Source organism: Pelophylax lessonae (assembly GCF_965119305.1).
Source record: "Pelophylax lessonae genome assembly, chromosome: 13".
Classification (NCBI taxonomy): domain Eukaryota; kingdom Metazoa; phylum Chordata; class Amphibia; order Anura; family Ranidae; genus Pelophylax; species Pelophylax lessonae.
In genome coordinates, this window is record NC_138780.1 from 41,224,380 (window position 1) to 41,237,436 (window position 13,057).

At 42.5% G+C, this 13,057-nt stretch overlaps 1 protein-coding gene across 4 annotated transcripts in view; it reads left to right on the forward strand.

Moving 5' to 3' along the window:
- Positions 1-572: 572 nt before the first annotated feature.
- LOC309543374 (Fc receptor-like protein 3) overlaps positions 573-13,057 on the forward strand; it is a 69,179-nt gene continuing 56,694 nt past the window's right edge. For all 4 annotated transcript variants that reach the window (XM_082242846.1, XM_082242848.1, XM_082242847.1 and 1 more), the window contains exons 1-2: positions 573-707; positions 7,700-7,720. In XM_082242846.1, the coding sequence (XP_082098972.1) occupies positions 677-707; positions 7,700-7,720 (52 nt within the window). In that variant the 5' untranslated portion in view covers positions 573-676. The remainder of the gene's footprint in view (positions 708-7,699; positions 7,721-13,057) is intronic.

Sequence of the window (13,057 nt, forward strand, 5' to 3'; positions counted from 1 at the left end):
TTGGCCAGGAGGAGGATCCGTGTGAAAATAGCGAATATTGTCACACAACTGGGTGGGCTCATGGCGCAGTGCTCTGCACCCAGAGCCCACCCTTTTTTGAAGCCTATTAGAGCCTCTGGCTCTAATCACGTGCTTCAAAAAAAAAACCTATTGGAATCCATGCGTCCAGCGCCCTGCATGTAGATTAGGGGGCCGGACGCATGGTTAGAGCCACCACTGTTCTGTAGCCTCTTGGGATGTGTGACCTTACCCCAGGAGGCTGCGGATGGGGGCTGACCACAGATGAGGAAGTGGGAGAGAGTACCACCAATAAAAATGTACTAAAAATGTGATTGTGTAAGAGCCTGGGGAATAATGAAGAAGGAGGATTATGAGGAGGAGTGTACATTTTCAGGCGAAGGTCTGCTTTAAGCGTTGGGTATCTCTTTTTCGTCAATGTCAATTCTAAGCCTTTCACATAAAAAAAGCGTAGTGATGGTGCCAGTTTCTGCTTAAAAAATATGCAATGAACTTTGCATCCTTGGCAGAGACAAGGTCACCCTGCTCTGTTTGTCTTTAGAAATCTCCTTTGTCCCAAATAACTATGTCAGCACTTTATCTCTAGAGACGCGGCTAAACAGTATTTTCTGCTTTCAAAGCGGTTAATGGTATTTTGTGTCTGGATTTAGGAGTCACCATGCATGTGGCAGTGATAATGAGCCTTTTCCGTAAGTAGATTTCTATTAGAAACTTTGCATATGCTTAAAAAAATATTTAAAATGTATATAAACTGTTTCCATAGCTAAGTATTTTAAAAAGTAGATACACTCTAGCAATGAACTTCTCTTAAAGGCTTCCTTTTGGTCTGTTAGCTATATCATTAAAAAGTTTTGTACTTTCAATTTGATAAATGCAAAAAATACTGCCAGAAATCTAAGCTGATAACTTTCTGCCTGTTATCAGATAGCATTGCCACAAGCTATTTCTTTGCACTACAGAACACCTCCCTATGGTATGGAGAAGAGGGGGAAGGGGTTTGTTCTGTAATCCTAAAACACTTCCTGCCCTATGGAGATGATGCTGCTTCTCCATACAGTTAGGTCCCTAGGACTGGAAATGTATTACCACCACCAGATGAAAAAAAAAATAGAAGCCTGAAAAAAAAAAAAAAAAGTAATGAGCGCACTACATCTAAGGACCTTTAAACTTCAATATATTGTTATTGTAGGATTTAGCTATTTTTTAATCTGCAATCCTTAATCTACTATGAAATAATTTACAATTACAATTACATTTACAATTACATTTTTGAATGCTTATTTAACCACTTCTGGACCGGAAGATTTTTCCCCTTAATGACCAGGCCATATTTTGCGATTCTGCACTGCGTTAATTTAACGGACAATTGCGCGGTCGTGCGACACTGATTTGTAATTCTAGATTCTAAACTCTTATTTAAAGTGGAAGTGGAACTAAGCTTAACCACTTTCAGACCGGAGGATTTGGCTGCTCATTGACCAGGCCCTATTTTGCGATTCGGCACTGTGTGATTTTAACGGACAATTGCGCGGTCATGCGACGCTGTACCCAAATAAAAATCACCTCATTTTTTTCCCACAAATAGAGCTTTCTTTTGGTGGTATTTGATCACCTGTGCGATTTTTATTTTTTGCGCTATAAACAAAAAAAGAGCGACAATTCTGAAAAAAAAAAAAAAAACAATATTTTTCACATTCTGCTATATGACATTCTCAAAAAAAAAAAAAAATTAAAAATCAAAATTTTTTAACATTTTAGGCCAATTTGTTTTCTGCTACATATTTTTGGTAAAAAAAAAATGGCAATAAGCGTATTTTGATTGGTTTGCGCAAAAGTTATTGCATCTACTAACTACGGGAAAAATTGATGTCATTTTTATTGTTCTTTTTTTAACTAGTAATGGCGGCGATCTGCGATTTTTTGTGGGACTGCGACATTGCGGCAGACAGATCGGACCCCTGGCTGACATTTTTGAAACTTTTGGGGGGACCAGTGACATTACTACAGTAATCAGTGCTATAAATATGCACTGTTGCTGTAATAATGACACTGGCAGGAAGGGGTTAACATTGGGGGTGATAAAGGGGATAAATGTGAACCTAGAGGAGTGATTCTAACTGGGGGGGGGGGTTCGTGGCTTCTGAAATGACCATAGAGACATGTGATCCTATATAGAAGGATCACAGGGGCTCTATGATTATTCCAGAGAGAAGAATGGTCAGCTGTGTTTACAAAAGCTGCTGTCCTTCTCTCTCAGCGGGGAACGATCGCGGGTGTCAGGCGGCAATCGGAGCCACCTGCCTGCTGCATCGGCATCCCCGCTGATGAGCAGGGGCAGGAGCGCGCCGCTGGCAGTGCACGCTCGCCCCCTAGCGTTGTGCTCGTGAGCTCCGTACATGTAAGGCGATTTGCCTGGGAGCTGCTGCCTGCCGCAGTATAACTGCGGCTGGTGGTCGTAAAGCAGTTAATCTGCTATGAAATAAAGGTTACCATAAATTAGAGATCTGCATAGGTTTCATTTACAATTACATTTTTGAATGCTTATTTAAACATAAACAATTTCAAGGGTCAGTTTATCCAAAATGATATTTTAAGTTCTATGTATACAAAATGTTGTGTGACAACTGCTTGCTTCTTATATAGCTTGAATATTCCAGCAGTAAGATTTTTTTTTAATTCCTGAATTCCTGTTCACTTGGGAATTTTCGTGTTCTCCTGTTGCATTTTCCATAATTTAAAATAAATAAAAGGTATAATGTGAATGGCAACCTCTAATAATGACCACAAGTGTTCAGACCTAGGACATCAGAAGATATTGGCAGATACGTTAACTCTCTAGCTCAGGGGTCGGGAACCTTTTTGGCTGAGAGAGCCGAGAACACCACATATTTTCAAATATAATTCCGTGAAAGCCATACACTATATTTCAGGGGTCGGGAACCTTTATTTAATATTCATATTCATGGGCCGCAGCTATACAGTGAGTAGGTGGAGCCGTGTGAAAGTGCCTGGAGTCCGGTCGGGAAGAGAGCAGAGCAAGCAGGTATGCAATGAGGATGGAGTGGTGAAGCGCCTGCAGGCCTGCGAGTGATGGAGGTGAGCATAGGCCCTGAGAAAATGGCGGCCGGCCACTGAAGGCTAAGAAGTGGATGTGAGAGGCAGTGTCAAAAGGGGAAGGAGATCGTGTCTGTCGGGGGACAGGGAGCAGATGGCAGATCTCCTTAGCAGGCGGTGAATGCCAATATGTGAATCAAAAATAATCAGCGCAAGCCCACATTAAACAGAAAAAAAGAATCAAAATTCTTGTGCACAAGGCTGCAAACAATCAGTGCCAAACACAAAAACACCTGTGAAAACTTAAAGAAAATAATATTGCTGCGCCAAGTCTTTCATTGGAGATAAATAAATAAATATGTTTGGTGTACAAAATGTTATCACAATAACTCTAAATCAGTCCAACTGTGATACTAAAGTGATAAATCCAGCCAGCAGTAGCCACTAGCAGTACCAATTAGCTCTACCAGCCAGCAATGCCCCCAGCAGTACCAGCCAGCTGTACCTACCAGCAGTACCAGCCAGCAGTACCCACCAGCAGTACCCCCCCCCGCAGTACCCACAAGCAGTACCAGCCAGCATTTCCCACCAGTAGTACCAGCCAGCTGTACCCACAGCAATACCAGCCAGCATTTCCCACCAGCAGTACCAGCCAGCAGTAACCACCAGCAGTACCAGCCAGTAGTACCAGCCAGGTGGTGGAAAATGCTGGCTGGTATTGCTATGGGTACTGCTATGGTGTCCTCAGGTGATGATAGGTAGGTAGCGCTTTTGTATTCACTGTGTCTTCTATTATCATTTTTATGAATTGTTTATGTATTTTTTATGGGTTTGTTAGATATATATATATATATATATATATAATTTTTTTTTAATTTAGTACATTTTGCACGTGCACTTTTTGGATAGGAGTCTCCATTTATACTTTTTTTAATATATATTTTTACATAGTGTAACACTTTTTTAGATATTTGGTTACATAGGCACTTGGACACTTTTCTACTATTATAGTGTTGTAATTTTTGCACAATACATGTGGCACACAGCACTTTTTTTTATTATATAAGATAATTTATTTATCTACAAAATAATTGTCATATATTCTTTCATATCAGATACATGAGGAATACAGGTTCCACTTTGTGATATACATTTTGTATACACCAGTTATTTTGCACATTAGCACTTTACATATATAGAAGTTTGGATCCAGTCCATCTTGTGGTCAGTGAGCCAAGGAGAGGAGATCCTTAGGTTGTGGTCTCGAATGAAGGCTGATTGTGGCATGAGATTGTAAAGGAGAGAGGGGAACTCTATTTACAGTGTATCTGACTAGAGCTCTGGTGAGTGTAAAATCCACGGGGAGAGGTATTCCACAAGGTGTGGTGACGGTAGGGCCTGTACAAGGGGTGGACAGGAGGGGTGGCTGTCCTGGACGCAGTTGTATTCTGCAGAGATGGGGGCGCCACCATTCTGACTATATGTCTGACAGGAGTAGTGACAGCGACACCACTACTCCTGGCAGCCAAGCCCAGGAAGCAGTGAGGGAAGCAGTAGAGAGCCAGGAGGCTGTGCTCTCTGTCTTGTCTCTACCACAGGGGTCTCCCACCATGCACATCCTCAGTTCTTGAGATGACTCCACTCTTAATAAAAATCCCCCTATTGACAAGTGGATGACAGCTAGGGATAGGATCCCCTATGCTAGTACATAATGGTGGGGTGCAGTTTGGCATCTTTGCCCTGGGCACTGGATGACCTTGTCCCGACACTGGGTGATGACTATATAGATCATCTGAACCTGTATCCATTGCCTACCTTCTGCAAGGAATTAAGACTCACCGGGTGTTTATGTGGCCATTCTTTATGTGAATATTGAAGGTCCTATCTTTAGTTTATTACGTTTATTTTTAGAGCGCTGCAATGCTGAGATTACCTAGATTTCATTACCATATTCTGTATGAGATAAATGCTAAGATGTTTCTAACATTACTAAACATGTTCAGTTGAATGTGACTAACTACTATTAGTTATACATTGACAGTTGTGGTCTTATCTTGGGTAGTATGTTATTTTTAATGTAACTGTGCTCTGCATTTTGATTATTTAAATTTAAAAAAGACAATGCAAATCGTTTAATACTTATTTATTATGTCAGAGGGGAAACTCTTTAATACATATGGGTGGTCATTTTCTTCCATCCCAATTCTGGCCAACAGAAGAGCAAGATCTTACTGTGAGGGAAAAACTGAAGAGCAGGAAACTTTTGCCAGATGTCATCACAGGACTTGTGAGCGCAGGCGTCAGGAACATGGTTAGGTGAGCAGGTTTCGGCAACAGGCAGGCAGTGCAGGTACAGATGCAGGAGACAAGAGCATAAACAGGAGCAAGGCTGAAGTTGGTTTTTCAATGAGCAGGAACAAACCAGAACAGGAAGCAGGATGTGGAGTCAGGTAACAAGTCAGGGGTCAGGAGGAGTCAAGATTGGGTGATGTCAGAGTATAAAGCCTCATACACATGATGAAAATATCGGACGAATGATTGTCTTTTTTTTTTTTGCATATCAAGACGGAAGAGGTTACTAAAGTTACAAAAATTCTTGTATGACAGAATAAAAATTCGGAAGTAATGTAATGTATTGTATTTTTCAGACCTAAACTGTGTTGATTAAATGAAAATCGTACAATCTGGTATCGTATAAAAAATGTTTTTCGCGTTTGTCCCTTCAGATAATTTTGGATGAACTTTTGCGATAGTGTCATGAAAGCTGTGTACTAATGATCAGATTATCGTAGATCGCTTTGAAAGCGGTATGTTTTATACGATTTTCTGATTGTATGTACTTGGCTTAAGCTGGGTAAACACAGAAGCAAGCAAAGTTTGGTCATGGATCACAGGAGCTGATGACCACTCAGCAATGATCTTGAGCCTTGCAGTGCCTTAAACAGGCCACTGGTCACCAAAGTCATGCTCATGCTCAAATGTGCAGGCACGACAAATATTCTGGCGTTGCCCGGTGGTACGGGATTACTGGACTGCTGTGCAGCCCTGTATTACAGAGGTGGTAAACATTCCGGTTCCTAATTCTATTGAGGTTTGTCTACTGGGGTTGGTTGATGGATTGGCCCCTGCGAGGGCCCTTCTGAAGCTGGTAACTTTGCTCCTTTTTTATGCCTACAAGGCCCTGCTCCTGCATTGGAAGAGCCAACTGGCCCCCACCATCCTTTTTTGGAAGGGTCTGGTGAATAAGGTGACTCCGCTCTTTAAGGCTACGTATCTCAGTAGGGCATGCCCTCACAAATTTGATAAAGTATGGACATTGTGGCTGGATTCTCCAGCTTCGACCTCAGCTGAACAGTCCTAGGGGTAATAATGTTATTCTAAGCTGGGGTGGATGTGGGTGTATTTTGTTGAAGGCTTATGGTGCTGGTCTGCTGCATTAACACTGAAAATGTTGTATTTTCCACTTTCTAAATAATTCTTGTTTTCATAATTAAGGGACGATGCTAATGTCTGTTGTTTGCTCTCTTTGATATATCTCTGCACTATAGGGCTGCCGCAGGTGTGTTGGGATGGCATTGGGGGGGTTTCTCTAGCCTCGTTGAGGCGTCTTTGTCAGAATGATGGACCTACTGGGTGTAGCCTGGGGGGGGGGGGGTAGGAGTGACCTGTTGTCACTTGTTTTCTTTTCTATGTCTGCCCTGCGTGGCACTGTGTTTGTGTTGGCTGTTCTTGTTTAAACTGCAAAACTAATAAACAGACATTTAAAAAAAAAAAAAAAAATGTGCAGGCGCATGCAGGGCCATGATTCTGTGCACAGATCTATGGATAGTACTGCCACAGTTCTTTGTGCACAGGCATAAACTCGGTTTTCCTGACAAGTAGATGGGGATTGGCAAAATCGGAATGCTTTCTTGGAATTTGAAATCTATTAGGAATATAACTGCTGCAGCTGGAGGCTGCTTTTGCGTACTAACCACTTGGGCCAGGTGAGGTGTGCAGCTGTCTCTTCTTACTTCTACACCATGAGAGCCCATTCACACTAGCACGACTTGTGAGGCGACTTGTGTAGCCCCAGGTCGCTTGACATAACAAAAGCAATGTTAATCAATCAGTGCCGTCTTAATTGGCACTACTGAAGTCGCTCCGACTTCAGAAAAGGGTCCTGTACTACTTTGAGGCGACCTGTGATCCGACTGTCCCATATACTTCAATGGGAGTCGCCTCCTTATCTTAATTGACACGACTTGTTATCAGACTTTCCAGGAAGAAGAAAGAGATTAGCCAGGCATTCCCCGCAGACAAAGTCGCCTGTCTCTTCAAAGTAGTGCACAAGTCTCTTCCAAGTCTCTTCCATGTCTCTTCCAAGTCTCTTCCAAGTCTCTTCCAAGTCTCTAAACAAGTCTCTTCAAGTCACGGGGCGACTTTCTGGTCGTGGTAGTGTGAACCGGCTCTTAGGAATGTATGCTGTACCTGGAGTTTTTTTATTTTTTTCTGGCAAATTCCCTTTTTCACCTTTCCTGTACCCCTCCATCAAAGCAGCAGTCCTGCAGAAAGGAAAAATCTTGAAATGTCGAAATACATAAAATATCATATTCTAAACACTCTTTTTTATTTTTTTGTCTTTCAGTGTCTTCTTGGGTAAGAGCAGGTGAGTTTATTTTAGAAGAGGTTTATACTTCATATTATTACTGTTTGCACATTCATATTATATATATTATAGTGTTTTCCATACAGTATGCTTGATGTAAGCTATATTTACCATTTATAAATGCATGACATATTTTTGCTATAGAAGTACATGGCACAAAGGGATATACCTGACTGTCAATGGTAGTCTAAGAAGCGCTAAGGTGCAGAGTCTTATCAGAAGCTGTAGAAGTATCACCAATACTTAAAACCATGTTTCTGATACTCAAACCCATACAGTAAATTGGAACGTAACAGGGGGCTGCACAAGCAGATGGATTGTATCGTCCAAAAATTGAAAAAGCTACTCTGAAGTCATTCAGTTTATATTGTATCACCAACTGGTGGTGAAAGGTGAACCCAAAGTAGCTTAATCAACTGTAAAATTGCAGTCTTTAGTTTGAACTGCAATCCCTACATTTTAGTCTAGGATCACATCTATGCGGCTGCGTTTAATGCATTTTTATGGTGGTTTTGCATTTTTAAACTTACGTTTTTGCGTGTGGTTTTCATGCATTTTGCGTTTTGCTCCTTTTTCTCTTTAACACACTGTGTATAGCTGGTTGCTAAGGAGTGGGCCAGGAAGCCGGCCGCTATGCCCTTAACAACCGATGAGTCATCAGCCGTCAGCAGGATTCCCCGCTGACAGCTGAATGTTAAAAAAGAATTGCCGGCAAAAAAAAAAAATTCTAAAAAAAGAGCAGCGTGTGCACCCACCCCCCAAATCCATACCAGGCCCTTCGGGTCTGGTATGGATTTTGAGGGAAACCCCATGTCAAAAAAAAATGGCGTGGGGCTCCCCCAAAATCGATACCACACCCTTATCCTGAGCATACAGCTCGGCAGGTCTGGAAAGGGAAGGGATGAGCGAGCGCCCCCTCCTCCTGATCCATACCAGGCCACATGTCCTCAACATGGGGGGTGCTTAGGAGCTTCTCCACAACCCTGGGCTGTGGTTGTGGGCGGGGGGGGCTTATTGCAATCTAAAAGTCCCCTTTAACAAGGGGGCCTCCAGATCCCGCCTCCCCTTATGTGAATGATGTGAATGAGTATGGGGTACATAGTAACCCTTCCCATTCACCAAAAAAGTGTAAATGTTAATAAAGACAGTACAAGCCCTTTATTAAAAAATAAAAAACAATGTCCCCCGATGTAAATTCATTGTCATTCACGATACCCCCGCCACACTGCTTTTTTTGTGTTTAGCGGGTAAATGGCGGCGAGGAAGAAGAAGACAGCACAGGGAGAAGACATCGCAAGGAGAAGACGGCACAAGGAGAAGACAGCTCAAGGAGAAGACAGCACAAGGAGAAGACAGCACCAGGGGGAGAAGAAACTACAGGAGGAAGAAGACATTGTTACCGGAGAAAGAAGACATGTTGGAGCTACGATAGGGGACATATTTATTAAAAGAATTGTCAAAAACCGTCTCTTGGTTTTATAACACTTCACTGCTTTTTGGGGTGAATGGGAAGGGGTACAATGTACCCCATACTCATTCACATGGGGGGGGGGGCGGTATCCGGGGGCCCCCTTTCTTTAAGGGGGCTTCCAGATTCCAATAAGCTCCTTGCCCACAGACCCCCACAACCACTGCCCAGAGTATTGGGAAGAGGTCCTTGTCCCCATCAACATGGGGGCAAGGTACCTTGGGGCAGGGGCAGAGCTCACTCGTCCTTTCTTGACCTGCCAGGCTGCATGCCTGGATAAGGGTCTGGTATGGATTTTGGGAAGGGACGTTTTTTTTTTTCAAATCTGAAAAGAGGGGGGTCCCCTCCAAATCCATACTTGACCCGAAAGGCCTGGTATGGACCCGGTATGGAACAGGGGGGGGGGCACACAATTTTTGTTTTTTCTCAGTTTTGTTTTCCAGCATTTTTTTTAACATTTAGCTGTCAGCAGGGAGCCCTGCTGACAGCTGATGACTTATCGGACCGCTCCTTAGCAACCAGCTATATACAGAGTTTAATCAGATAAATAAAAACCTCAAAACACTTCAAAAATCACATCACAAACATAACACTTCCATTTCTGGTGTGATTCCATTGAAGTCTATTACATGCAAAACGTGGAAAAAAAAAAGGTCCCCGACCTTTTTCAAAAATGCACCGGTTGCAAAACACATAGTTGTGAACGTGGACCATAGGAAACCATGTTAAATGGACTGTAATGCGTTTCTGCAAACTGCAAAATGCACTAAAAAAAGGCATAGGTGTGAACCTAGGGTCAGAGGTCAGCAGGATGCAGTGCTGATTGCAGATCTTTAGAATAGGTCTGACTCAGCAGACCACTGCTTGTGCACAGAAAGCAAGGGCTCTTCTCTACAGCAGCTTTCCTACTAGTTGTAGGTGCCTCTGATGAACATCAACTGTAAGACTTAAGCTCCGCACACACGATAAGAAATTCGGATGGGAAATTTCGTCTGACGACCGATCTGCCGATTTTCAGATTGTTAGTATGGTGCTTTTGACAGCCGACTCCGACTTTTCGGCTGACAAAATCCTGATGTGTAGGCATTAAAATTTTTGTCCTCCGTCACCACACGTCCGATTTTCATCTCATTAGTACAGATTTCGATGGGGAAAAATCTTATGAGCAAGACTAGGCATGCTCAGAGATGAAAGAACACATACAAAGCAATCCAACACATGACATCACTTCTGAAGTAGAATTCTGTTGTACGGGAAAATTCGTGTGCAGTCTAGGCACATTCCAACCAACGGACACCACTCTGGACAAAAGATGGACGACCGGTCGGCGAAAATTCGTAGCGTGTGTACGGGGCTTTAGTACACTTTGTTCATGTTTTCAGGACTTTGTACATACTTTTGATATACCTCTGTTAAACTGATTTCATCTGAAAGTTTAATTGGCTTTAAATATAGCCAGAAAAAAAACAAAATAAACAGTTGACTTAGGCTCCATTCACACTACGGTGACTTGTCAGGCGACTTGTCAACCTGACAAGTCGCGGTCCATGGAGTGCTACAGGACCCGTTCTAATAGGAGTGACACAAGTCGCTCGACTTAGAAAAAGGCTCCTGTACTACTTCGGGGTGACCTCGGAGCGACTTGCATAGACATTCATTATATGAAGTCTGTGCAAGTCGCGCCAAAGTCGCGGTGCCCGGGACTTCACAGGTCGCCCCCGAAGTCGGGCACAAGTTGTGCCGCGGTAGTGTGAATGGAGCCTAAATGTATAATTGATTTGGCCCCAGCAATAGCAAAGCAAGATGATGTGAGATATATAATTTGTTGCATTCTCTAACAATGCCAGATCTATACCCAATACATTTAATTAAAACGAATAATTGAAAATTCCTTCTACTGCCAATTTGTCTGACCTCTCGCTGTGGCCCGTTATGTAAGGTTGGAATGAACTAGTTATTACTTATTAGGGAAATTACATACCTATTTACATGTTACTGCACTGTCAGTCGTTTAAAGAGGCAATAAAATAAACTAGAGGCACTGGACCCGATGTTTGGCTTCTTCAAATGCAGGTTGGTAGTGGCTCTTGTGGAATGGATCTAGGTCGAAGGGAAGAAAAAAACGAAGTAGGGGAATAGTCCCAACAAGACGTGCCTAACTTCAGAAGTTCACATGAAGAGAAGAAAAAAAAGTGCCAAAAGATCAGTTCCAAAAAATCCATATAACCTTTATTCTTGATAATGGAGTCTAAATTATTAGAGAAGTGATAGCCAACGTATCAAGAAATCCCCCTACTTTGATTGTTGGGGGTTGACTGCTAACATTTCTGATATGGACTGTGGTAAAATCTCCTGAATGGGTTTCTTAAGCTTAAAATGTGTGGAGCTTAGTGGCCGGGTAATGAATTTGCGGTGCGTAAACTGTTGGCACTATATAAATCCTGCATATTAATAATAATATATTTAAAGAGGCAAAGCTTACTGATTTGCTCACTCTCTGATTTTCAATTAGAATGAAGACCAGAGAGCATGTACTTCCAACTTTTGAAATAACTTGGTAAGGGGTCAAAAGGACCCTTTTATAAGATTACATAACTGGCAAGAGGAATTTAATGTAGAACGTCAACTAAAAAATGAAGTTCCACTTTTTCGCCTCCCCCCTACTACTTGTGGATGTTTTTTTTCTCCTGTGATTGGGCACCTATTTCTGACAGGTACCTGCTCCCACTTCAAATTTTGCCCCCCCCCCCCTTCTCACATCACACGTCCCAGCCCCCCCACCCCCTCCTTCTCACATCACATGTCCCAGAAGGCTGTGGGCCCATTAAGAAATCCCAGTGTTGCTCTCAGATTCACAGTGAGGATCTGGCTGTGAGCCAGCAAGAAGCCACAGCTGGCTTTCCACAAGCAAGATTGTGACGCCAGGGACCTGAAGACTCGCAAAAAAAACGTACAAATTGTACAAATGACCAAAGCTGCTCTTTAATTAATTTGACCAGTGGATCAGACAAGTTTCACAAATAATAGGGCACACATAAATCTGCTGATGTGTATCAGCCTGGCTTTGAGTGAACTGATTTATACTTCTGTAATGTAAAATAACTCAAAAAACCTATTTATTTAAAAAAAAGTATTTAACTGCAATGTAATATAAAACGTACAATATACTACTAAAGTAAAAAAAGTAAAGGAAAAATAAAATCTCTAATGCACAATAATTACTTGTGAATATGTAATAAAGTGACTGACCAGTTACACTATATTGTCAAAAAGATTGGGACGCCTGTCTTTACACACACATGAACTTTAATGTCATGCTCCCAACTTTGTGGAAACAGTTTGGGGATGGCCCCTTCCTGTTCCATCTTGACTGCACACCAATGCACAAAGAAAGGTCCATAAAGACATGGATAAGCGAGTTTTGGGGGGGAGGAACTTGTCTTAGTCTATAGGGTTTAATATTTAGTTGCCCCACCCCCTTTACAGCTATAACAGCTTTAACTCTTCTGGGAAGGCTGTCCACAAGGTTTAGGAGTGTGTCTATGGGAATGTTTGACCGTTCTTCCAGAAGCACATTTGAGAGGTCAGGCACTGATGTTGGACTATAAGGCCTGGCTGGCAGTCTCCGCTCTAATTCATCCCAAAGGTGTTTATCGGGTTGAGGTCAGGACTCTGTGTCAGCCAGTCAAGTTCCTCCACCCCAAACTCGCTCATCCATGTCTTTATGGGCCTTTCTTTGTGCATTGGTGAGCAGTCATGTTGGAACAGGAAGGGGCAATCCCCAAACCGTTTCCACAAAGTTGGGAGCATGACATTGTCTAAAATGTCTTGGTATGCTGACACCTTAAGATTTCCCTTCACTGGAACTA